Source organism: Medicago truncatula, chromosome 4 (genome assembly GCF_003473485.1).
Source record: "Medicago truncatula cultivar Jemalong A17 chromosome 4, MtrunA17r5.0-ANR, whole genome shotgun sequence".
Taxonomy (NCBI): domain Eukaryota; kingdom Viridiplantae; phylum Streptophyta; class Magnoliopsida; order Fabales; family Fabaceae; genus Medicago; species Medicago truncatula.
The window spans coordinates 63,268,387-63,295,568 of NC_053045.1; the positions used below are offsets into that span (position 1 = coordinate 63,268,387).

The 27,182-nt window shown below is 33.4% G+C and overlaps 2 protein-coding genes across 3 annotated transcripts; both read left to right on the top strand.

The window, feature by feature from the left end:
• The first annotated feature begins 48 nt into the window (after window positions 1-48).
• LOC11443135 (abnormal spindle-like microcephaly-associated protein homolog) lies at window positions 49-11,647 on the top strand. Of its 2 annotated transcripts, none has more exons than XM_024782542.2 (22): window positions 49-883; window positions 1,271-1,739; window positions 1,838-1,923; window positions 2,157-2,270; window positions 2,355-2,543; window positions 2,662-2,727; window positions 2,840-2,896; window positions 3,440-3,562; window positions 3,643-3,759; window positions 5,112-5,219; window positions 5,298-5,433; window positions 6,028-6,159; window positions 6,737-6,913; window positions 6,993-7,603; window positions 7,950-8,127; window positions 8,225-8,463; window positions 9,158-9,236; window positions 9,362-9,597; window positions 10,101-10,290; window positions 10,499-10,724; window positions 10,815-10,970; window positions 11,085-11,647. In XM_024782542.2, the coding sequence occupies exons 1-22, from the start codon at window positions 167-169 to the stop codon at window positions 11,188-11,190; spliced, it is 4,512 nt and encodes a 1,503-aa protein (XP_024638310.1). In that variant the 5' UTR covers window positions 49-166; the 3' UTR covers window positions 11,191-11,647. The 2 variants fall into 2 exon arrangements, with proteins under 2 accessions (XP_024638310.1, XP_003610414.2); XM_003610366.4 differs by having other exon boundaries at window positions 9,173-9,236.
• An 8,256-nt stretch (window positions 11,648-19,903) lies between these two features.
• On the top strand, window positions 19,904-24,178 carry LOC11439565 (polyadenylate-binding protein RBP45). Its single transcript, XM_003610369.4, has 6 exons — window positions 19,904-20,274; window positions 21,002-21,470; window positions 23,213-23,271; window positions 23,349-23,479; window positions 23,578-23,674; window positions 23,765-24,178. Exons 1-6 carry the CDS (start codon window positions 19,978-19,980, stop codon window positions 23,945-23,947), a joined length of 1,236 nt encoding a protein of 411 aa, XP_003610417.1. The 5' UTR covers window positions 19,904-19,977; the 3' UTR covers window positions 23,948-24,178.
• Window positions 24,179-27,182: the final 3,004 nt, after the last annotated feature.

Here is a 27,182-nt window from a genome sequence, read left to right on the forward strand (position 1 = left end):
TTTTTGTAAGAAAAAGAAAATGTTAACGTTGGGGTTTGGGCTGGTATTGCATCTACCCGCTATCCTCCACACAACCATTTGAAATTCGAAATTCAAAACACCTCTGAACTGAACAATACCCAATCTTGAATCTTCTTCTTCTTCTTCTTCCAGATTCGAAAAATCAATGGAAGAAGGTAACAACAACAACGAGCTTCCATGTCCATCACCTTCACCTTTTCGCTCTTCTTCACTTTTCAAAGACATTTCTAACTTCAAAACCCCCAAACGCGCTTCTTCTTCTTCTTCTTTTCTCTCTCAACAACATACTCCTCAAACTCAATTTTTCACCGCTTCCAAATCCAAACACACCACAACACTCCCGAGGAGGCCGAGACTCAAAGAAAATCATACCATTTCAACTGCTTCAAAGAAACTCAAAGCTTTTCAACTCGAACAATCTCACTCCTCCAGAATCGAACAAATCAAACAACAACAATCGCTTAAATCGTTAGCCAAATCACTCACTGTTTGGCTTAATTTCCTTCTCGAATCACCTGCTTCTTGCGGTTGCGATGTTTCAATCGCCGGTGGAAGTCAGATCGCAGATGCTTCTCCGGTGACGAGTAAGGGGAAACGTGATAATGTTCCGGGAAATTCATTTGGAGTTGATTCTACTTGGAGAACTCCGAAACGACAGAGGAAGACGACGATGACAACTTCTTCGTCGCGTTTTGGTAAGGAGAATGTGTCTGCTGTGGATATGCAGAATTCATCGTTTTCGCGTTTGAAGGATTCTTTGAAGGATGTATGTAGCTTCGATGATTTTAAGCAGCGGATGAGTGTTTATTTGAGTCTCGGAACTTGTGAAGATATTTTCCATGTCATGAATCAAGTCACTAAGGTTTGTTTTCTCTCTTCCACATGCTTTGCTTGAAATTTGAATTATCGTGTACTCTATCTGTTTCAAAATGAATGTTGTTCAGGTTTCTAGAGACATATTAAGAAATGCAATGATGAACAAATAGATAATGATTATTTTACCAAATTATCCTTATTAATTATAGGTGGCTTTTCTGCTATCATAAATGCCAAGTAGAAGTGATGCTTATAGATAGTGTACATGGATGGAAGGTACAATTGGAAAGAAATACAATTAGTATTGCATTGAAAATCGAAAATGACATTCATTTTGAAACAACTTTTTTGTTGAAGTGACACTTATTTTGAAACAGATGGAGTACTTGTTGAATCTGACACACATTTTTATTTATGTTGTTTTGTTTATCAGACAATTGATGAAGGAAGGCTAAATATGAAGGCACATTGCCCGATCGTGACGGATTTAGGGTTGAAGGATAAGGCCATAAAAGTCCTTATGTGTTATAATCCAAGTTGGCTGCGAATTGGTTTATATATAATTTTCGGTGGGGACTCTTTAGTGTCAAATGGGGATGGTGATTCTGACAAAGATGTTACATTTTTAAAAATGGTCATTGATAAACTGTTTTTTACACACGAAGGTTTCGCAAAATCATATGCATATAACAAGATGGTTGAAGGAGTTTATAGGTCTGGTTACTATGAAAATTTGGGGAATGTGATTTTGAAGAGAATACTGTTGCTTGTGCTTATACTTGATAAAGCTAAGTGTCAAAGTTGCCTCCCGATTGAGTATGGTATTGACGGACTGGACAGTGGTTCCCCTTTATTATTCAAAGCAGAATCTTGGGTTAAAGCAAGTAGTCAAGTGATCCAGGGTAAGTATTTGTTAATGGTTTAGGTGTGGTTAATATTTTTGTGACAGCTGTTTCTACAGTTTAAGGATGACTTTCTCTCTTTTTGATTGCAAAATTAGAATTTCTGTCATCTGATGTAATGCGCGGAGAAGGCAATCTTCTAACACATCTGGTTATTTTAGGTTACAAACTAACTCACCAACAGGTTCGTATATCTTCTATGTGTTGTGCTCATTTACTTGTGTTAGGTTGTATATTAGTATGAGAACAAATAAGCTAGCATCTGCAACATCTTTTGTTGAGGAGGTCTTGGTCTATTATGACAATAGTAGATGATCCACTTTAATGTTTATGCTGTCGTTTGTGAAGAAGGGCATCTTATCAAGTTCTAGATATGTTGTACATAAATTTTAATCTGATTGTTTTATGACTTTGTAGGGACCTCTTGTTGAGTATGATTTCCGAGTCAAGGATTTATTTATAGATCTCCAAGATGGGCTAAAATTGTGTAGAGCTATTCATCTCTTGCAAAATGATTCTTCTATACTCAAGGTATTATATCCAACCCCAATTTTAATATTTTTCTGGATAGTCCAATTATTTTAGAATTTTGATTCAGTGTCATTGTATGGACAGAAAATTGCAGTTCCTTCTGACACCCGTAAGAAAAATATGGTAAACAGTGGTGTTGCCCTACAATATCTTAGACTAGCCGGGGTCTCACTACTTGATGAAGACGGCACAATGATTGTAGCAGATGATATTGTTAATGGAGACAGAGAACTCACAATTTCTTTACTCTGGAATATGTTCATTCACTTGCAGGTTTGAGCTCTATATTACCTTATTTTTTAGTTTCTGTAATATAATTACCTTTGGACTTGATTATCTTTAACTCGTAACCTGGTTAGTAACACAATTTCCCGTTTCATCGGAATCGCAGCTACCTTTGTTGGTTGATAAAACAAGTTTAGTTGGGGAAATTTCAAAAATTCGCGGACTTGGCACGGTATGTTGTGTTTTGATTTAATTGTTATAGCAGAATCTATGCTCTTCTTGTTTTCTCAAAGCTCGTAACTTCTTTTAATACTTGAGTTTTGATTTTCTTTACTACCTTACAGGAACTCATGACCGGTGCAAATTCTAGTTCTCTGGAATTGCTTTTGAAATGGATTCAGGTACAACCAAGTAACTTTACATCTACCCTGTAGATTTCCTTCAGAAATAGACAATGCTGTGAATCATTAATTCAATTTATATAAATGTATGCTTTCTAAGCTTCCCAATACCCACACACAATTCACTCTACTGCCCGACAGCTTATGGTATGATATGAGAATTAGTAAAGCGCGATTATAGAATGCATAGTAATAGTAATTTTACTAGATGTTTTTTACAAGAGGATCATTAGTAATATTCTTTATGCCATAATTTTTTTTGAACATGATATTTCTTGTAGTTTTATCTTAACGGTTGCATAGATTGTCTTTCTTGTTCTAAACTGTTACTGACTTCCTTTTGTTCTGTGACACTTTTTTTAATAGTGTGTTACACTTTCTTTCAACTTTGGTTGCAAAAATTATTTCTTGATCTTTTCTGCAATTAATGTTAGCCACTTATTTACTTTTTTTATTAGTGTGGTACACTTTCTTTTAACTTTGGTTGCAAAAATTATTTCTTGATCTTTTCTGCAATTAATATTAGCCGCTTATTTTTTGCAGGCTGTTTGTGACCATTATAACTGCCCAGTTGACAATTTTCACTCCCTTGTTGATGGCAAAGCAATCTGGTGCTTACTTGATCATTACTTCCAGAAGGAACTTCACAATGTTTGTTCGTTGAAGGTCTTCAAATTCTTTAGATCCCTTCTCAGTGCTGATAATTATTTCTTGTTTGTTAGCTTTAATTTTCAATTCTTTTACAGGAATTTTATGAAAAAAGTGGCAAGACATCAATTATGTCAGTGAATGAGTATTCAGATGCACTGTACAATTTCATATTGTCCCAGAAATTGACCACATTACTGGGGAATTTTCCTGAGGTAAATACCCTAATTTGTGCTAACTTGCATGCATATGATGGAATTATTGTCAAGACATGATCGCATGATTCATATCTCATATATTGGTAGTACTGATAGCAACATGTTGTTATTGATGTAGTGTCTAACCGATGTAATCTAGTATTAAATACTAGTCCTGTTTCAAACCCATCAAGGTAGAACCACAAAATGCCCCTGTTCTCGAGGGATACAAATTGAATTTTTTATATCTAACACACTCGTATAGACCATTTATTGGGATTTGGGATTGAACTTTGACAAAATCACAAGTTTTAAAAAATATCTGCTATAAATAAAATAAAGTCTGACTACAAGTATTGGTTTTGAATTATCAAACTTTGGGCTGATTAAGGAGTGGTCATTTCCGTAGTTGTGTCGTAGGTTGTGGGATGGGAGATTACCAACATAATTAAGTGGATGTGGTGAGTTTATTTGGGCGTATCTTATGACATGAGCATTTGCGTAAATATTTGGAAGAGTTTATGAAAATAAATTGTGATATGTGCATAAGTTTTTTTTTTTGTTACTCTCACAAGGTCCCCATAATAGCCTATAAAATAAATAGTGTCCCAGCTAGGTTAATCAACAATCTAGTAAACGATTCTCAAGTTGCCCCAACTGATTCATCCGATGACTGATTTATACAATTAGATCAGGCGTTTATTAAACACACACAATCTTATAGTGAAAACCTGAATTTATTATTAACTATAAGGTTATCTAAGAAGATTATTGAAATAAGCTCGTTGGTCCTAAGCTATTTTTGGAACATTTACCAAATGCTTGCTTGAATTCTTAGGTCACCAGGCATGTTGAAATAAGCTATAATGTATGGTTTTGATCTAACCACTTCTGCCCAAGCAGATTCAACTTTTGTCATGTCTAGTTCTAAATCTATTCTAAACAACTCCAAAACATTCTGTACTTATTTATTTATTTATTATTTATGCATGAGAATCACATATATTCAGCGTTGAATCCTTTTCAAGGTTGAAATAGAACTAGATTAGTGAAATAAAATTGACAGGCATTTTGAAATTGCATCAAAATATGTAATCACTATGGTAGTATATAACCTATAGTAAAGAAGAATTGTGTATGTACTTTGTCATTTGATATAACTTATAACCTATTTTATGTGCCAAACTGCACCCCCCTTACACTTGAAAGTTCATAATTCACCAAGAATGCACCTTACAAAAATAATACAATGCAAGCAGTAAATTTGAATCCCTTGAAAAGAAAAAAAAAGTTCAGTAAATTTGAAGTTATGTTACTATCAGTCCTCAACTATTAGTAGGATGATGGAATTTCGGTCTATTATTCTATAGGTACTTCAGATTAGTGAGCTACTTCAATATAATGGTGCTTGCAGCGATCGAAGTGTGGTGATATTGGTTGTTTTCCTGGCAAGCCAGTTATTTGTCAAGGAAAAAGTGGTAAGCAGAACCAAAATTATTGTCATGATACTGTCATATTCTAGAAATTATGTTAAAATTTCACTTTCTTTGTTCCAGGACAACTTAAATTTTCATAAGCTATTAGGTTATGACTGCCAAAACACAAATCGCAGGAACTTGAGGACTGTACAGTGCCATTCCCGTTCTGAATCAGCACAAAAACCTTATGATTCAGATGTGGGTGACAATGAAGGTTTGTTGTCGACTCTTTGGTGGTGTGAACTTTAATTATTTATTATGCATATGCATGTCATTTGTTTGAATTTCTTGTATTATAAATATATGAATATGATTTTGACGCATGCAATAAATTTTGCATTTATGAAACTAAATCCCTTTATTAAATGGTTCTGCCACTGTCACCAACTTCTGAATACTTATGAAGGCTTTATTGTGATGGTAGTTGTATCAGTTGGATTTATATGACTAGACTCAAGAATAGAAGTGAAAAAGAATAATTATTTCTGTTTATTTTTTAAAAAAGTAACAGACTGGTTGAACTTGAAATTGGGCTTTATCTTTGAAATATTTGATCTCTATATATATTTTTATCTTGGAACTGTTGCTAGACTACTTGCATTTCATGCATTTTGTGATAGGCAACAGTGTACTGTCCTTCATTTTTGTGTGTTAGGCAATATTCTCTTATTGGCTGCGTTTGTGTCCCAGTGCAAAACATCTTAAATTAATTATAAGAACATTACGATCTTATTCAAGAAAAGTATTTGATTTTCTTGATTCATTTTGTATATATTTTTAATCAAAGTCTTGTGATTTATTAAGATAGATACGGCAAGAAAATTCAAGGCCATTCAGACTTGGTGGCAAGATATGGCTGATCGAAACTGTATTATGCAGCCAACTATCTCTATTTTGCAGACATCTATGACCACAGAATGCAACACTTCTGTTAGAAGAGGTAAACCTATTGTGGCTTTCTTGCTCGTTTTGCTACTATGTCACCATACAAACATTTACCACAGCAATGAAATGGAAAGAAAAAAAAGAAAAAATACTATATATAGTGGATTTTTAAATTCTAGATATGTATGCCGGAAATTACTAACAAGTTGAAATAAAACCATCCCTAGTTTTTTTTCTCATTAATTCCTAATTTGCATTTATTTATGATGGATCTGAATGGGTTTTTGCATACTTGCATTTATTTTTCTTTATCCTGACCATTGCTTAATAAAAACGGTTGGTATTTTTGTTTTGTCAAATATTGGCGCTAGAAACTTATAGCATAACAAAATTTAGGCAAACTGCTACTGTTCTGCAATTTAGTACAAAAGTTGGTGTCAAATAGTGGTGCTATAGCATTGTAGCATAGCATACTTTGAACAAACCACTATTTTGCTTGATCTGTGATTGACAACACCAGTATGATTGTTTTTCACTATGGTACAGCTTATTGACCCATTGTAACTCCAAGCTATACTTTTTTTGTAATTAAAATTTGTTTTCTTGTTGACAATGGTAAATTTGTTTTTCAGAAAATGCTGCAAGAACAATACAATCACGTATCCGAGGACTGGTTGTACACCGCAAGTTTCACAAGATGGTAAATAGTGTTACCCTTTTGCAGACCGTTTTCAGAGCTTGGCTGAAAGTGAGGCAGGAGTCGGTCTGCATTATATTCACTACCGGTCCAATCTATGATTTCTCATGTGGTATGTAGTTTATTATTTAACCTCATGAATTTATTGGTATTATGTTTCATTACTTATTGGCACGTGTTATTTCACACAGAAATATTGAAGAAATCCGAAGTATACGAGAAGTATGTCATGCTTTTCTACCAAAGGCATTCTTTTTTGAGGTTGAAAAGATCAGCGCAGCTTATCCAGCAAGCAGTGAGGAGTTGGTTCTATTGGAGGGCTCGACAAGGATGTAGAAGTCCTGACCTCTTGACTGCAGACACTGTGAATGCTGCCACTTCTATTCAGAAATTCCTTCGTGGTTGGATGGCACGATCTAGATATATTTATCTGCTAGATCAAAAAGAGAAAACTCTACATTTAGCCGAACAGAAACTTATCTTTGATCTTAAAACAAAGGCAGCCATTGGCATTCAGGTTGCTTGGAAAAACTACATACGTTGCAAGTCTACTAGGAAGGAGCACTTGTTTGCAACTAAAATTCAATGTAATTTCCGTAGGTGGTTATTGAGAAAACGATTTATAAATCAGATTCAAGCTGTCATAAAGATTCAATCATATTTTCGAATGTGGAGATGTGTGATTGCTATTCAGAACTTCAAAACCATGTCTAAGGCTGCTATTGTCATTCAATCTTTTTTCCGTGGATGGATTGCTCGGAAGAATGCTTGTGCTCGTAAGAATCAAATTGTTGAGATTCAAGTAAGACATTTGCTTGTGTTCTTTTGTTCATAATCTTGTTTCTTTTTGCATATACTTTGTACGACTTTCTGGTAAAGCACGAAAATATTAATGAGTTATTGTGGTGTTACATTTATTAGAATTTTTAGCCACTGAATGTTAGTTATACATATGTTAGAATGAATACTTGTCAACACGGAGTCCCAAATCAGCTCTTTGTTGGACTTTCCCCATTTATGTTTATTCTGTGAAATTACTAATTCAGTTATCATTCTAGTCAGGTTTTCAAAATTTTAGAGAAATGCCTTGCATTTTCTGAGGTTTTACTTTTAGAATAATATGTTGTTTGCAATTTGAATGATTCCAGAGGCATTGCCGTGGTTGGCTTGTGAAACGGAATTTCTTGTTTCAAAGAGATGCTATAGTAAAGATCCAGAGTGTCAGTCGAAGTTTGAAATGCCAGAAGACACTCAATTGTCAGAAAGATGCTGCACTGGAGATCCAGCGCTTCATCAGGGGACATTTAACCCGAAATCGGCTATTAGGTTATTATTTGATAGTTTAGTATTTGCAAATCTAATTTCTCTTTAATTGTGGTTTCATAATATCTTGCCTACATTATTATCTCATGTTGTGGTATAGGTAGTGCTTTAAGGTTACTTTCAGCTGATACTGGTAGTTGCATTTCAAGACCAGCTGGCTTATGTAGTTTTCAACTTGAAGCATTCATGTTCGCAGTAGTGAAATTGCAACGGTGGTGGAGGGGTCTCTTGTTGCTTAAATTAATGACTAGATCGGCCATCATAATTCAATCTTGTACTCGTGGGTGGATAGCCAGACGGAAGGCCATAGTTGAGACACAGAATATTAATGTCATGGAAGTATGATATTCTATTTGTTATCATTATATGCTACTTTCTGTCCAAAAAAATCATGATATAATTCTCTTCCGTTCTTTTGTTTGTCTGTTTATTAGCTCATGGTAATTTTGAGTGAGGTAATACACTTGTAACGATTTATAGATGTAGTAATAACTGGAGCAGATATGACTTTTGTATATGATATGCTATGGTTTATCACTATTGGGAAAAATCCAAGTCCCACATTAGATAGATATGACTCTTGATAAGAGCACTCCTCACCTTACAAGACCAATAGGCCCAAATTTCAACATGGTGTCAAAGCCTATCGATTCGGGCTACCTAACTATCCACACACCAAGCCCAATAGTGCTGGCCCAACCACAAGTCCCACATTGGATAGATAGGAAGAGCACTCATCACCGTACAAGGGTTTTGTGAAGTTGTGTTAGGCCCAACCACAAATTCTAAGAAATACTAAATGTGATAGGGAGAAAATTGATGTCTAGAGGTCGAAATTTGTAATGGTTTATCACGATTCACATCCTAACTCTCTAACTAACACAGCCTAATTATTTCAAACTATCTAGTTACTTGAGCTACAACCAATTTGGGTAGGGTTTCCTTAAAGCTCCAAATGATTTGTGATGTATATTTGCTTTTCGATTAGAGTTTTATTTGCCTTTTATTTGTTTGTTCATATTTAATAATGAAGGTTCGTAACTGCCAGGAGTATGCCGCATTGGAGCTCCAGCGCTATATTAGGGGGCATTTAACTCGAAATTTGATATTAGGTATTCTGTTTCCATACTTTCATTGTTTTATATTTTATTTCATTGAGCTTGTAATTGGGTGATTTAATTATTTTTTTCAAATTTACTCAGCATAGTGTATACTTTTGTTTTGTCTTATGATGTAGGCAGTGCTTCTAAGCTACGTGCAGTTGCTGCTGGATGCATTTCAAAACGAACTGGCTTTTGTAGTTTTCAGTTGGAACTATTCTTGTTTCAAGTAGTGAAATTGCAACGATGGTGGAAGCATCTCTTGTTACATAAATTGATGACAAAGTCTGCAATCATTATACAGTCCCACATTCGTGGGTGGGCAGCTAGGCGAAAGGCGGTTGTTTATAGGCATCATATCGTTGTCATACAGGTATTGTATATTAATAGTTATCATCTTATCATCATATACCCCACTGTGGTTCTCGTGTATTTTGTTTGACTGCTGATTTCTGAATCAGTTATATTGATTTACATCGTACTTTCACGGAAATTTTATATAGCTTCCCTAAAACAGATGTTCCCTTTCTCCCTTAAATAAGTGAACGAAGTAGCAATGGTTTGAGTTATTGTCATGTGATTGATTTTCTTTTCCTAGACTTTTCCACTGGTTTTATTGCACCAGGTTGCTCTTTTTGTGTGGGTAACATGAAAATTGGGTAATGGGGTTGAACTAACTACGTCAAAAGTTTGCACTTCTTTTTCCCTCCACTTGATTTTTAGTTTATCCTAAAGTGTCTTACAAGTTACAAGTGCATATTTATTATGATTCCGCTGGTTCTGATTATTATTGGAGCCTGAATTTTAGTCTGTTCAGTTTTTTCCTATTTGCTAATCTGCCTTATCTTTTTTTATTATAAATTATAAATTTTGTAGTCCCACTGGAAAGGTTACGTTGCACGTCAGCAGTCAACAAAACAATTAATGGATTTGCGCTCAAGACTTCAAGAGTCTTCCAAAAATGTAGATGACAGCAAGCGTCTCATTAACAGACTCCTGGCAGCGCTTTCAGAGCTGCTTAGTATGAAGAGTCTTAGTGACATTCTTCATACTTGTTCAACGTTGGGTGAGAACTATATCTTTTAAGTTTTTTAACTAAGTAGATGGCTTCTGAAGCATGCAGTTTAGTTTCTTTAAATTTGTGCTCGGATTCTATGTTGCAAGGCATATAAAAGTGGGTATTTAGAATGTATTTAGGTGACACGAGACATAAAAAATCCTATATTATTTACATTCAACAAATTCTGACCAGCTACATTGTTCTTTTTTTGCAGATTTGGCAACATGGCATTCTCAGAGATGTTGTGAAGAACTTGTGGCTGCTGGGGCCATTGACACCTTGCTGCGGCTTATTCGATTAATCAGCAGGAGTATCCCTGATCAAGAGGTTTTAAAGCATGTTTTGTCAACTCTCCGAAATCTTGCTCGCTATCCTCATCTGCTAGAAGTGCTGATACAAAGACAGGGTTCTATACAGACAATCGTCTTGGAGTTACTGAGGTTTCAATATTTTGTAGTGGTTAGCCATTGAAAGTTGATATAGGATTCTTGTACTTTCTTATAATATTTAACTTTTAAAACTTGTTTCAGGAATAAGGAGGAGGGCTTCTTCATTGCTTCTGAGCTTTTGAAGAAGATATGCTCAACTCAAAAAGGCGTTGAGACCATACTCAAATCTCCTGCCTTTCTAAAGAGACTGCACAGTCTTGTTGAGGAGCTTACTAGGAAGGCCACTTACCAGAAAAGGTCACACACTTCGGCTCTTGGGAAAACGTGTTTATTTTTTCTAAGATGAAATTTGATTGAATGAAGAGAGAAATCTAACGGTTGTTTTCAATTAATTGCTTTGCCAAAATGCAGAAATGTTCGGGGTCCTACTCCTAGTTCAATTGTTATTGTTAGAGAAAACACAGATAGAAGATTGAAGGAGGTTACTGAGATTCTGAAGCTACTAGCACACCCTTGAAGTTTTTTCTGTCAAGTAATGCTATGTGCAAATCATTGCATGCATCCTTTCCTCATCTCGTGGATTTTGGAGTGAAATTGCTTAACATTCTGGGTTTAAACCATGTGTATTACATATTTTCTGTATAGTAACACCCTAATCCAAGTTCTTAGTGGAAGCTCTTCGTCATAGTTGGTGATTAAAAGTTTGTAGAACTGCTTATTGTCATTGGTGATTAAACGTTTGTATAACTGCTTATTGTCATAGTTGGTAATTAAACATTTGTAGGTGAGTTTATCGTTCAATTTAATATGAAATTATACTATGTGCTCATCATTGGTAGGTGAGTTTGTAATTTGTCACTTATAAGATGAGAGAAACTAAATTTGTAGGCTCCTTCACTTGCTCACAGGTCATTGAATTTTCCAAAATGTCCCTTCATAGAAATGGAAGAGATTCTTTGAAGGGTCATGCTAAACTATCTGGTCAGATTATTTGTAATCTTTTAACATGTGAGCTAAAGACATATGTTAGTGAGGGCAAATGTAACATTTCTCTATTTTAAATTATGTAACACTTCTAATTCTATAGAAAAATTTCTTTGAAATAAATTGATGCATTTCATTTTATTCAATATTTATTTCACTTAATTTTTTATTTTAAGGGGACTTATTTCACTTATTTTTTATGAATGTATATTTATGATAAAATATTGTATTTAAAGAGCTATTATTTTGATGAATATAATGAATAGTGACTGTACCAAAAAACTTAAAATGAGTTTAAGCTAAGTTGGTAGGGAAATTGCATAATATATGTTGGAGTTGAAATTTGAACACTAGACACCTCACTTATTCATCTAATGAAGGTGAATTCTCGATCACTAAACTGCTTGACAAAAAAAAATATTGCACTAATACTTTAGGTAATATGAACAGATTAATATGAACGAATTTCTTGGTAGTATTTCATTTAATAATTTGATAAAATACTTTTGTATTGTTCTGCATGACAAAAAATATATATTGCACTAATACTTTAGGTAATTTTAATAGATTAATATGAAAGGATTTCTTGATGATAATTTCATTTAATATTTTTTTTTAAGCAAAAGAAAGGGTGCAGAGGGATCTCCAAGTGCAGCACCTTGAAGTATATAGATAGAAAAAAAGTACAAAAGAGAGGGGGGACAAAAACCAAAACCCTCAAGGATAAAAGAAAGGAAAAAAAAAAAAAGGAAAAAAAAACAAAGCAAAACAGATAAACCAACCAGGAGCTAGTGAAGCAACATTAAACCATAATGCTAGCGAGCCGAACGACTGGAAGCCCCAACCTTAAACCCTTTGCTAGTCTCAAAGTGTTGCTTTAATTTCTTTTTCTTTGGAACCACCAACTGAAATTGTTGATTTGAGTCTGAATTAACAAAATCTTCCTTATGACCCATGAATCACTCAGAAAATCCATAGTTTGTTGAGCCACAGTAGGAACCAGCCCTAAAACTTGCATGTCATGAATAACATTTTCACTAAAGTGTGACAAGTTAGAGTCTGTTGCCACTATGGCCCTATCTAGATCTTCCTGAGCATTATCTATCGTTACCACATCCTTGTTTAACTCTACACGACAGAGATTTGCATCAGATGCTTCTTCACGAATGTTATCAATCTTGCTTTGATCTGATGGGGAATCTGGTCGAACAATGTTGTCATCTAACTCCACAATGGGAATGAGATCAACATCATGATTTTTAGTGGCAAGACTATCGATGTTTGCATCTAAAATTTCTGCATTTGCTACTAAAGAAGGCAAAGGGGATGCAACAATTTTAAGGTTTTTCTCACCCTGATTAGTGAATTTTTTTGTTATCACAACTTCTTGTGCTTTAGGTTTATCCTGCTTATTACTTGCAACCATTTTTCCATGCTTCTACTTGTTACATTGAGATATGTGATGACCTAAAGTCTGACAGTTGTTACAAAATTCATGATGTTTTTCATAGACAACACCAACATGAAATGCAAACCCTTCCCTCTCGACTAAAATATTGTTATGAAGAGGTTTTGATAAATCAACATCAACAAGCAGCCTTGCATAGTGACCAAATACTTTATGTCTAGTAGGTTCATCTAAAATTATAGGCATACCAACCGCACAAGCAATTTCAATTAAAGTTTTCTCTCTCCAATACTCACGAGGGAGATCAGAGAAACGAATCCAAACCTGGGCATTAGTTTGTTTCTAAGCGTCGGGGAAGAAGTCAGGAACCCATTGCGACAAGCGAAGAATTCCAAATTTGAGATTTCAGGAACCCGTCCACCAAATAGATCGCATTTCCTCAATAGTTGAGAATTTGAATTCGAAGAAACCTTTGCCCATGGGAGCAATCTTCCAATTATTGATTTTCCAGAGAGGAACGAAGGTTTCATGAAGTTGTTTTGTTGTTGGAGCTTTCTTTCCTTTCTTCAAAATCAACCTCCCATAGAGGATACTTTGCATTCTTCAACTCCCTCGGTGTATTTATTCTCGGAGATTTTGATTGAAATTGAGTCACCTTTCATACACAGCTGAGGTAAATTGGTTTTACAAGATTGATGATGTGGACCAATGGTTGAGAGAGAGTGTTAAATGAATGAGAATACTTAATAGTAATCATCCACTTTGCCAAAACCGATAATTGAATTTATGCATATTATTATAGGTAGCTTGATCAGCTTATTACTAGAAAAATATTATAAAGTATTATATATATTTTTTTTGAAAGATTTATAAAGTATTATATATATGAGGTGAGTTTTACCCTAAAGATATATTCTAATAACTAAAGTATAAGAGTAAAGTGATTGCATAAGAATTCTATATATGAAAAATATTAACGGATGATTTAATACAAATGTTATGTTTTAATCAAAAAAATTGTTCAAAGGAAAGATTAATGTTTTATTCGACTTCCAATTTGAAAAATATATTGATTGCTTCATTTTCATAATAATAACATCTTCTAAACTTTTTCATCCCAGATGTTGGATGTCGTGTGCCTTTAAGTCATGAAGATTTTCAGGTATAGATCCTATCTTGTCCATTACATGTTTTCTAATTATACTTTTTTAGTACAATTCTTTTTAATTTGTCGATAGTACGAAATTGCCTGAGACTATAATTCTATGATATAGCTCAATCATATGATCCATCTTTCTTTATTGCTCTTTTTTTCCATCTTTCTTTCAGAGTTCTACAGATGCAATTGAACAAGGGATGGTGACCCAAGAAAAATCAGAAGTCCTTCCATTAATTACAAGAAGGATGCTTGTTGGCCCTGGATCACATCCACCATTTTTTAGAACAAAGTGCAAGAAATGTACCCCTTGCACACCCATCCTTGTTCTCGAAAGCAAGAGTATGAAGAGCTTCCAGAGCCTTATCCACAGGCATGGAAATGCACTTGTAACAAGAAGCTATATGATCCATGATATAGTTTTTATCTATCATAATAGTTCATGTTATCTTTATTTGATATATTTTATTTCTAAGTTTAAGTATATTTTTCATTTTAATAGTAGTGGCCAGGAGAACTCTTTGGTGAATTTTTCTAGCTTTTGCTCATGGTTTTTTTTATTTATTTAAACTCTTTTATTGAAACTTTTATCATTCTTTACCTAATCAAATTTTTTAAAAATGTGAATTTCGTTAGAAAAACATGTTGCGTGAAAAGGAAAAGCACAAGAATACACATACAAGCAAATTGGCACCTGCACAAGAATATACTATATAGCCAGTCAAAAGAAGAAAAAAAAAATACACATATATACCATACATGCACAGAGTTGATCACATTTGAACAACCAAAACAATTTTTCCAGTAGCTCCAAAATCGCCCCTTCATTGAGCATTGTCAGAGTAATCACTTCAGACGATGCTTCACCTTATCACTAACTCCAAATATGCAGCTACCAAGAACTACTCACCCCTACACAAATGTAATAACTCTAAACAAATAACACACTCACAAGTAGGGGTGTTAGCGGTTTGAACAAAACAGATAAAACCAAAAATTCAAACCGAAACAAACTAAAAAAGTATCTGATTTTGTTAGGTTTGGTTTAAAACCGAATCGAACCAACCTAAACTTATCTAATTTAGTTTGGTTTTTTTATCTTTGATATCTAAAAAATCAATGAACCGAACTCATGCTTACCTCATTCTTCATTTTACTAATATGATCCCTTCTCACTGAAGTAATTTTATGATTAACATGAAGTACATTTACTTTCTTCCATCATCATCTCATCACTCCTTAGTATCATTTCTACTAAAAAAAGAGAAACCATAGCCGCCTACCCCCAACCCATTGTTTCTCACTGTTGTTGAGATTGTCTATATCTCTTGGTTAATTTTTTCATGTTATGCCTTGAAACTTTAAAGAAAGATACGGTATTATGCCTTGATTTATAATCGTTGCATGCATTAATTTAATGTTCGTTTCCTGCCTTGAAAAATATTGTTTTAGTTTGGTTCAGTTTGTGTTTGTCATCTATCATAAAAAAACATCCTCATATTTGTCGTTTATATTCTATGAAAAATATTATTTAATTTCAAATTGTGTGGGGAAATCCTTCAACGTTGATCAATTGAAACATTTTTCTAATAGTCTTCTCAAACTTTAACTATTCTCACTTGTATTAAGATTGTATGTATTATGTGTATTGAAGAAAAAAATTTGATCATTTGTGTGTTTCAAAAAAATAAACTGAATATCGATTAACTCATGTATCTCCATATGAATATCGATTTTTTTTTAATTGTGTTTTTGAATAAACCGATCAACCGAAGCAAACTGATTAGTTTGGTTCGGTTTCATTTTTAAAAAGCATTTAAAACCGTACTAAACTAATGAATATATCATCAGTTAGTTTGAACATATTTTTTTATGGAGAAAACTTAGGTACAATTCCTTATGTGCTTTTCATATGGTTCTTAACTAAAAATACATATTATTTGGATATAACAAACTTTGAGAAAATTATGCATTTGAGGAAATCATGGTAAATTTAGTAAAGAACCATACAAAAAGCACCTAAGGAATTGTACCTAAGTTTTCTCCTTTTTTTATTGAAAGTTGATCCAAACTGAAGTGTTACACCCCACTCACATGAGCACTATCTTGAATTCCTGAGACACCGCATCCGCATTAGCAACACTGACTCGAAACAAATTCCAACCCCACAAAAAATACCACCTCACGAGAACATATTAACAATTAACATTGACTTTAAAAAAATACATAACATTGTTGATTGTAAGACTACTTACACCTAGACAAGCCATCCGATTAATCGACCACTGTAAAATTGAATATTTAAACCTTGTTGATTATAAAGACACCCAGTTTAAAAGATAACCTATGAAGCAGGGACACATCTAGGAGTAGATGTGTCGCGGTATCTGACGGGTGTTGGTGTCCGACACTCGTATGTCACTTGTTCAATACTAGCAGAAACCTCATACAAGTGTCCATTTTTCTATTTTATTTGCTTCATCATTTCATAGATCTTCGTTAGACACTCACATGGCACTTATACGACAAGATCAGACAACTCTGACAAGTGTCCCAAAAAAATGATTTTTTTTCCGTTGCTTTGAGGCTTCTTAAACATGTCTCAAACAAGTCTACAAGAATTAAAATGTGTCTAAAAATACTGTTCAATCAGGGGTCAAAGGCATTAAGCTTGATATTTTCAGCTTTTTGATAGTATATGAACAAATAAAAAGTCAATTACTATTGTATCTTGTTTTATAATTTTTTTAAAATGAAATACATTTCTCAATGTCAATGTCCTATGTCTTTTAAACGAACAATGTTGACGTGTCTGTGTTATGTCAGATGTCCGTGTCGCGGTTTATGCTTCATATTAGATACCACTTTGTCTTTTTTTTTTGTTGCGTTTCTAACCTTTTAAATATTCCACAGGCATGTAAACAATATCGTTCTAATAATTTTGAATTCCAAACACTTTTCCTTCTAAATACTACCCTAACTATCCTCTTGAGCTTAACTCAGTTGGTAATATATGCAAGGCCCGAGGTTCGGACCCCGGGCACCAAAAAAAAAAAATACTCCCCTAGGTGCTTTCTTTATGCTAAACAATGGTCAATGTCGAGCTATTCATAGAGGAGCATGCTTTGAGCCTTTTGGATCAATGGGGATTCTATCAACATATGGAGGAATAATTGGCTCCTATAACGAAATTGTTTCAATATTAAAGATGGAGCTCTAAACCTCCTCAGTCGAATATTTTTCAAGTTAATATGACCTACTTCATCCTTTTGAACCTACTTAGATAAAACAAGGTTTCCTTAAAAAATAAAAATAAAAATAAAAAGATAAAACAAGGTTAAGTACGGTTACTATACCATCATTGAGTGGAAGAGTGGGGACTCAGATATCTAGTTGTCATTGTTTGAATTGCAGATAGTCTTTTGGTTGCTGCCACTATTAGATTGTTGAATTGGTTTGAAGACATCATCGCAATGGAAGATATGAGCTTGTACGTGTTTTAAGAAGATAAAAAAAAAAGTACTATACCACATATAATGTGATATATTATTGAAGTAACTTTTTCACTTTTTCGGCTTCTTCGCAATAGTCTTTCCACCAAAGAGAATCTTTTCGTAGGAGATCTATTCATCATGATGACATTTATTGCATAGGTGGTTGTGGCTCCCCGAAGACATCATGTCACCTCCTATTTCGCTGCGACATTTTTTGCAGTGTATGGCACATGATTTATCAGTGGCTAGGTATTTCATTCATCTCTCGAGACTCCATCCGTGATCATCTTCATCAGTTTGGTCACATGGCGGGGTTACCGCGTTTTACCCATTCTTTTTTCAAAGTGATCTGGCATGCTTGCGTTTGGATCGTTTGAAAGGAAAGAAACAACAGGATCTTCAAAGACAAAATAGAAGACTTGGATCAATTATCTGATAAAGTAAAGTTTGTGTCTTTTTCTTGGTTAAAGGCTAAAAGCAAAACTTCTGCTTTCAGTTATAATGACTAGTGGCGGCGTTCTTTAATTTGCATGGGTGTTATGGAGTAATGGTTCTTTTTTTCATCTTTTTGTTTGTATTGTTTGACAACAAATTCCTAGACTTTGTATTATTTTGAGGAGCATCTCTCTTTGCACGCCTTGTGCGAGTTGAGTTGCTCTTGGTGGTTATAATATTTCATTTTGGGTTCTTTAAAAAAAACTTTTTCACTTTTAATTATACTCTTAAATAAATTTGATTATAAGAATGTTATTTTGTTGGTGTTACTAAAAATAATAAGAATTTATATTATATTTATTATATTATTGATGTCATTAAAAAAGAAAAACATGATTTGTTATAATTTAAAAGTGTCAAAAATCTATACCTATAAAAATATAAACGTGATTTATTATAATTTGAATGCCTATAATTTTAATTAAAATCACATAAAAAATACTATTCATAAGTTACACACCTCAGCGAAAAAGAAAAAGAAAACGAACATGCATACACACTAGTTTACTATACAGTAGTACTTTGTAGATCATTTTTTTTAAGTCGTCGAATAACAAATCTATTTGGTTTATATTATAAACTAGATATCCCGATTCATTAATTATTGAATGAATTTGAAAAAACTGCATTATTTTATATTTGAGAGTGTACAAATTAAATTAACTTTGAATCATATCCTTTCACACACAAAGATGATGCTAAAATGTATCCCTCTTTAAATGAAATTAAGTTTAGTTAAAAGTTGTTCATTTAATAATCTCCAAATGAACGATTACTTCGATGGAACCTGCTTGTTTTAAGTGACGTTATACAAAGAAGAATCTACTACTGCTTCAAAATTAGAGATCAACGCATAAGCTTCTTTGTATGAAATTATACCATCTAGATTAATGTCCCAAATCCATACATCGACCTCCACATTGTATTGCAAAGAAATATTAGATAAGAAAGCCTAACAATTTCCGTCTCCATTTCCCATCTCTAATTTCCATCTTTAATATCTAACAGACACGTACGATGGTTTATGTCTCCTTTTTCTGTCTCTAATTTCCTTCTCCAACTTCAATTGAACCAATTTCTTTTCAAGTATTTTTCTAAATATTGTGATATTGATACACTTTGAACTAACACATAAAATTCAAAATTATTATCATATTGCACGAGGTAAAAATACGCAAAGGAAGACACAATTTAAGACTACTATACATCACGTGAGTGGACATGTAAAAACATTACCAAACATGTCAAACGCGATTTCAAAGTTAAGAAGACCTTGTTTAAAAGAAATGAGGTAACTTCTCAAGTAACCATTCAAATGACTTCCCTTAAACCTCGATCACAACACTCAAATCAATAAATTTGATATTTTTATCAGTTATGTTAGAAGTGATAGACTACTAATTTGTTTTGAAAGAATTAATAATAAGTTTTAAGATATATTTTTTTTTGGTTACATATAAGTTTTAAGATATTTACAAGAAAAAAGTTATTTAACTCTAAAATCTTTCCATGAAAAATAAAAATAGAATAAATCTCCTTTAGAAAAGAAAAAACTCTTGTGTGACCAAAAAAATAAAACAAATCTTTGTAACAAAAAGATAAAAATAAAAAATCAAGCGAGATGGAAAGAAAAGAGTGACACGTAATCGGGTTAGGGTTAGAGTCAGAACCACTCTTTAAAAGCGCACACACACACCACTTCCTTCATTCGTTTTCTCTCTTTCTCTCTCTAGAATTTGTGCGATTCAATTCAATCAATCGAAGAAGATGATGCAACCAGGAGGACCAGGTATGCCACCACCCAACTTGGCTCAACAATTTCATCAACAAGTACAACAGCAACATCAACAACAACCACCCTACATGATGATGCATCCTCCTCAGCCTCAACCTCAACCACAAACTCAACCTCCTCAGATGTGGGCCCCTAACGCCCAGCCTCCTCAACAATCGGCGGTTCCTCCTCCTTCCAGCGCCGATGAAGTCAAAACTCTCTGGATCGGTGATTTGCAATATTGGATGGACGAGAATTATCTTTATAACTGTTTCTCTCACACCGGCGAGGTATAATAACCGCTTTTATTATTATATGTTTTTAGATCTATAGATTTTAAATCTCTCTTGTTAGGGTTAAACTATTTTTTTTTTTTTTTTTTTTAGAAAATTGTTAGGGTTAGTTGAAGCATGAAGTTTATGTTTATCTGAACAAAAACAAATTTGTTATGTTTATTTTTAATTTGAATACGAGGTTCTTTTCAAAAGATCAGTTTGTTATGAAAACGTTGTTTTCTGTTTTGAGAAATTGGATAATCTTGTTTGTGTATGGTTTATTCATTGTATTTAATTTGTTTACATTGACGGTGTAAAACTTTTGTATGCATGCATCCTATCAAATCATGATATGTGGTTCTTTTAGAAAAGACCAGTTTGTTATGTAATCAATGTATTTTGTTTGGTGAAATTGGGTAATCTTGTGTATATATGGTTTATTTATTGGATTTAATTTGCATACACAGACAGTGTACAGCTTTTTTACATATGCATCCTAACAAATCACGACTAACAAATCACGACAATAGATATTTATGTAGATATTTTAGAAACCAAGCTATATATTTGGCACTATGGTGAAACTAATATGTCAGCTTTATTTATTATTTATTCTCTTTGCTTGAACTGTTTATTGTTCAAGGTGATTGTTATAGTATGATTTTTACTATGTTCATAACTAATAAGTCAACTTTGAAGGCTTTTTGTTTATTATTTAAGGAATTGTGCTGTTCCTTTGTAGGTTGGATCTGTTAAAGTTATTCGTAATAAGCAGACTAATCAATCTGAAGGTTATGGGTTTCTTGAGTTTATTAGCCGTGCTGGTGCTGAGAGAGTACTTCAAACATTTAATGGCACCATTATGCCAAATGGTGGCCAGAATTTCAGATTGAACTGGGCAACTTTTAGTTCTGGTGAGAAGCGTCATGATGATTCTCCGGACTACACCATATTTGTTGGTGACTTGGCTGCTGATGTTTCTGATCATCATTTGACGGAAGTGTTTAGAACTCGGTATAATTCAGTTAAGGGTGCCAAAGTTGTAATCGACAGGACCACTGGTAGGACAAAAGGTTATGGTTTTGTTAGGTTTGCTGATGAGAGTGAACAAATGAGGGCTATGACTGAAATGCAAGGGGTTCTTTGTTCCACAAGACCCATGCGTATTGGACCAGCCTCTAACAAAAACCTTGGCACACAGACTTCAAAAGGTTTGTTTTTTTAATGGTTGATATACGTTGGCCAACATAAAGATAAACTTGAGCTGTTTTCCTTCAGATGCCAGTGTTTAACCTATTGATGAATAATGATACTGTTTGGATATAATGTTTGATGTCTCCCTGTTATATTTATTGTGTGAATCCCTAAATGTTATCCTTTAGTATATGATAAGTTTCAGTCAGGCTCTTGAAGATATGCTGTCTAAACTCAATGCTTGTTCGTAATTTCGTTTCAAAATTTGGGCTAAGTAAATCATGTAGAATAATAAAATCTTATAGAACTCGTGTTGTCTCAAAGCAGGGTTTCAAGAGGCTCTGTCATCTCGAGCCTGGAACTGATTTCAGCTGAAATGGTTACCATTTTAGTGCATGGCCTTCCGTAGGTCAGTAATCCGTTTATGTCTCGCCCATTAATTTTTTGGTGGCATTTTCTTTCCCGCCTTTATTCCGCACCTATTCTGTTTACTTCTCTTTTCCATTCGTTTTGTTCGCTTTCTTTTAAGCCAAATTACATACCGCAGCTATTCATAGTTTTTAATTTTTTTCAGCCCACCTTTCTTTGTTTCAGCTCTTAATTTTTATTCTTTCGAGCTTTACTTCATTTGGTATTTTAAATTATATCCAAATAATCTTAGTTCTTGCATTAGAACTACATCTTTCAATTTTATTTGCAAGATTTATCTTGTTCTGCTACAGCAAATCTTGTTTACTTTTAATAATTTTTGGTTCATCTGTCTGATGCTTTAATGATTTAAGTTACCAATCTCAAATCCACATGGGTAAAACGTGGAGTCCTGGTCTTTAGTGCTTTCGTTTTGTAGAATCTGTACTATTCAGTCTTGGTCTTTAGTGCTTTCGTTGTGTAAAATCTGTACTATGAAGATTGGTTGTTCGTTGTCACGTTCTTTACTTTTTATTTTCACGATGTTATGGCCCTTTCTCTTTCTTTGTTAGTTTCTGCACTGTTTGGCATACTAAAGTTATAATTTATCATATATTACTCAGTCTAATGGGTAGTGTAATCTTTTAGAAGTTGATGCATTGTGAAGTTTTTTCTGCACAAGCATTTGACAGTTTCTTGCGCTGTTCTTTATTTCAATCTCTATGTTAACTTTGATTATAATATAGGACACAAGGAAGATCGATGCCATTTCTATATGCTTTGATGCATATGTAAATAAATTTACACACACACACACACACAGGCGCAGTCCTTGCATTGCTCAACACTTAAACTATTTTTATTGAATATTCACGTAATTGTCTGAATCCTTGGTTCATTTTTGTCCATGATTTATTGTATAGATGAATAGTTATCTTCTCTCTTATTTCAACATGGATGGTGTGTGTAAGGCACCGACCTTTTTATTGCTCCTCAACCTTGGGTGCATCCTTTCATTGCACATGTTAAGTAAAATGAATGTGTTTATTTTATACTGACTTCATTTCTATTTGTTGAATGTTTATAGTTATTTGTTGCTTTTGAAATCCCTCGTGTACTTGCTTTCGGAATGAATTATCTTCATCTGTAAATGAATATTCGAAGCATCTGAATAGCTGTTTTGACTGAAAATATGAACAAATTTTGCTTGAAAATTATGTCACAGAAATACAAGCTGTGCATTTTATTATATATATGGTATTGGTTTATTTTCTGTCTTTTTTCTATGAACTGCTTCCTTCCATGTCATATGTCATTTATCTTTTTATTTTATTTTACTTTGAAAATGCAGCTTCTTATCAGAATCCACAAGGAGGGGCACAGAACGAGAATGATCCAAATAATACAACCGTGCGTATTTCTTTATAACATAGAAATTGTTCTCTTTTATACTTGTTTGTAACCTACCTGATTTCTCTTCATTGCAGATTTTTGTTGGCAATTTGGATCCTAATGTCACAGATGAACATTTGAAACAAGTTTTTACCCAGTATGGTGAACTGGTTCATGTTAAGATTCCATCAGGCAAGAGATGTGGGTTTGTCCAATTTGCAGACAGGTAAATTAATCATTTAGATATTTGATATTTACCTTATGACAGTATTACTTCCCATTCTATTCAGTACTCTGATTGTGCCACTATATTTCATATATCAGGAGTTCTGCTGAGGAGGCACTACGGGTTTTAAATGGTACACTTCTAGGTGGTCAAAATGTCCGGCTTTCATGGGGCCGAAGCCCGGCAAACAAGCAGGTAATAGTTTTGAGATTGTTATAAACTGCATTTGATGCAAACTTTTGACTTATTTTGATAAACTGTAACGGATTTCCTTCTGATTTTCAGACTCAACAAGATCCAAACCAGTGGAATGGTAGTAGCAGTTACTTCGGCGGTTATGCCCAAGGTTATGAAAATTATGCTTATGCCCCTCCTGCTGGACAAGACCCAAATATGTATGGCAGTTATCCGGCGGGGTATGCAAGTTACCAACCTCCTCAGCAGCAACAGCAATTAGGATATAGTTAAAAAGTTCAGCCCCACATTTTCTATTCTGTACTTCTGAGACTTAATTTTGGTTGCCTTTCTTTTTGTGTCTTGTGAAACTTTATTTTGAGGGGAACTTGAAACCCATTTTGCTCCGTTGTTTATTTAACTTGTCTCCTGTGTTCGCTAAAAACATTTATATTCTATGCGGACCTTATGTATCCTTAAAATATTTGCTTGCTATCTATATTTTATGAATTGCCGCATTTTCAATATCCTGTGTTTAATTTATTTGTAATTGGATTTTTAAAGTAACGAGCCCGAAAGGGATATGCTTTTATTTCCTGTTTTATTCACAAACAGGAGAGTAAGTCTACTAAACTCATAAGTTGTCCTAAACAGGAGAGCAAGTCTTTTAAACCTTAAAATTGATTTATAGTTCTAACTTCTAAGAATCCAAATAATGTTACTGTAAGTTGTTCCTTCGCTAGGTATACTTAGCAAAGCAAACATACTTCTTACTTGATGGACACCTGAACCTGACTCCCCAAACTTGGAGAAATGTTTCTACGGTGTGACTTCTTATCTTTGTCAATGGAAGAGATTATCTCGGCCTCGAAGATATCAAATGGTTGGATGCTGGTGTACAAGTATTCTAATGCACCCTTTTCTATCTCATCTTCTCGTGCATGAAAAGTTAATAAATTGATTAGGAATTTCATACATAACAAAAACATTTCCTGATATGACAACAACGAATACAAATAACGAGAGTATAAACTAATTTAATGCATTCAACATTAACATTAAAAACTTTCTCTTCGACTATGACCTATCTTTGTGTCTAATGTTTTGGTGGTGGAGACAAAGTAAATGTGCGCCTACATAGAAGCTACAAAAATTAATCCAAAAAGCAACCTCTTTACTTTCACGGTAAATGACTCTTAAAAGTGCGGCACTAGAAGAAAAATGCAAATCCAAATATATCATTACTCTTCTTCATCAATTTCAATCACTTAATAGGCTTGGCCCTCAAAAACAAATAAACCATTTGATAGACTCTTCAACGAGCACTAATAAATTGCTGTGATATCAACTTTTTTAGAGTGTTAGTTTTGAAGCAAGAAATACACAATCATGTTAGGTATGGAAGGTGGTTGATAACCTGCTTTGATAACCTTCAAATTACACAAAGAAGGACACTTAACCTCTAATAAAACAGGAAGTGATGACAGATCTACACAATGAGGAATGAGGGTGAATAGGATCAACTATGCAAGTCAATTGATTTTAAACAGGATTTAGGAATAAAATAAAGAATCTTAAGAAGAAAGGGAAATTAATGCGTGAAAACATGACAAGAAACCGGAAGAGTGGCTATAGCAACAAAATAAAGACCTCATGATTACTGGTATAAGTAAAAGTACAAAGACTTGGAGCAGATAGCTTAATTTTGGCAGTTTTGGCAAATTCTGATGATTTATTACAAATAGATAAATTAACAAGGGCTTCACTTCACTTGATATGATGAAGACATGTGCATCCCTTACCTCACACCTACAGATGAACAAACTATTCGACCTTTTAAAGGATAAAAAGGGCTCATCACAACTGTCGCAAAATGCAAAATTCTTCAGAGAATTGAATGTGGTGATGTAAACCATCCTCCACATCCTCTTTGATTTCCATCTTCATGTACAATTTTACTGACTCTGTCTATATAGGAAAAAGCCAAGTGACTCAATGTTATTGCTATAGAAGGAAGGCACTTTATTTAGGTTATTGCTGCTATTGAAGGAAGGCACTTTATTTAGTTTTGATCACTTTGGAAATCTTTTGATAATTCAAAGATTTTTACACTAGAGGAGATTTGTAAGATCTTTAACATTAAGAATGAGCGCTTGACACCTTTCCGAAAAAGTTGGGAATGTGTTTAGCAGCAGCCTTCATGAGCGCGCCAAATCGAAAAGTTGTGGAGTCGGAATTCTAATGATTTTGAATAGTATAGTAGTGCACCGGGAGAATGAATGTTTTAGAGAGAAGATTGCTGAAATGTTGATTGATTCTGAAACGAGGTACATGACTTTGTTTAAAGGAAACTAATAAGTTTTTTTGTTAGAAGTCCTAGAAAGAGTTAGAAAGGAAGTGATAATTAAGGAAACTAATAATCTAATACTTAAGTCCCGTTACATAAATTACTTATTGTAGAGCAATTGCACTCAAACAACAATTTATCCGATCCCAAGGAATCATCATTCCTGTCCAGCTTCAATAATAATAATCAATACTACTTCCATCAAAGCATGCCAAAACATACCAAATCCATCAAAATGTATGAAATTATTCGGAGGAAACAATCAACTAACAATTATATTATACTAGCGAACAGATGGACACTCACGTGTCCGTTTTTTCGCTTTTTTTATTGTGCAAATATTTGAAAATTATGAATGATGTTTTTTTTTTAATGAAATTTTGATTTTGATTAAAACTAAAAATATAAATATTTGTTGCTTTGAAGTTATAACAAACCGAGCTAATTATGATTATCTATTTCAATGACAACAACAACATAACAAAAAAATATAATATAATATTTTTTTAATGACGTACCAACAACAATCTTTATTTTAGAATAAGTTGTTTAAGAGTATATTTGGGATAATTAAAATATATATATATTCATATCGTGTTTGTTACATTTTTTAATATTTAAATTTATTTTTATCTATTTGTTACATGTATTATTAATATTGAAAATTGAATGTATTTTTAGAAAGAGAAAAAGTCATCGTAAAAGAGCTGAAAAGAGCTGTTTTTTTTATATGTAGTATATATTTATTCATATTTTTATTATATTTATTAAGAAAATTTATATTATATTACATTATTAGTTGTTTTTAAATAGATTTTAAGCAACATGTGTCTCACTAGTACCAAAAGAAATAAGATTACCCATTCATCTAATCATAAATTGTACCACATCGTTATTTTTAAATATATTTGAAATCAATGAAATTTTTATATCGGAAATATATATATATATATCTTAAATCTATTCTATTTTTCACTCTAATTTTAAATCTAAATTTTATGCAGCAATTTTTTTTTTGTTCGGGTTGAGTATGTTATATCTTGTATTTTCTGAGCGAATCTAAGATATATTTCGTTAAAAAATATGTATACAAAATAGCTTATAAATATGAGAAACGTGCAATCAATCTCACAGTTTTTTATGCAGCAATATATTTTTTGTTAGGGCCAACGATTTCACACC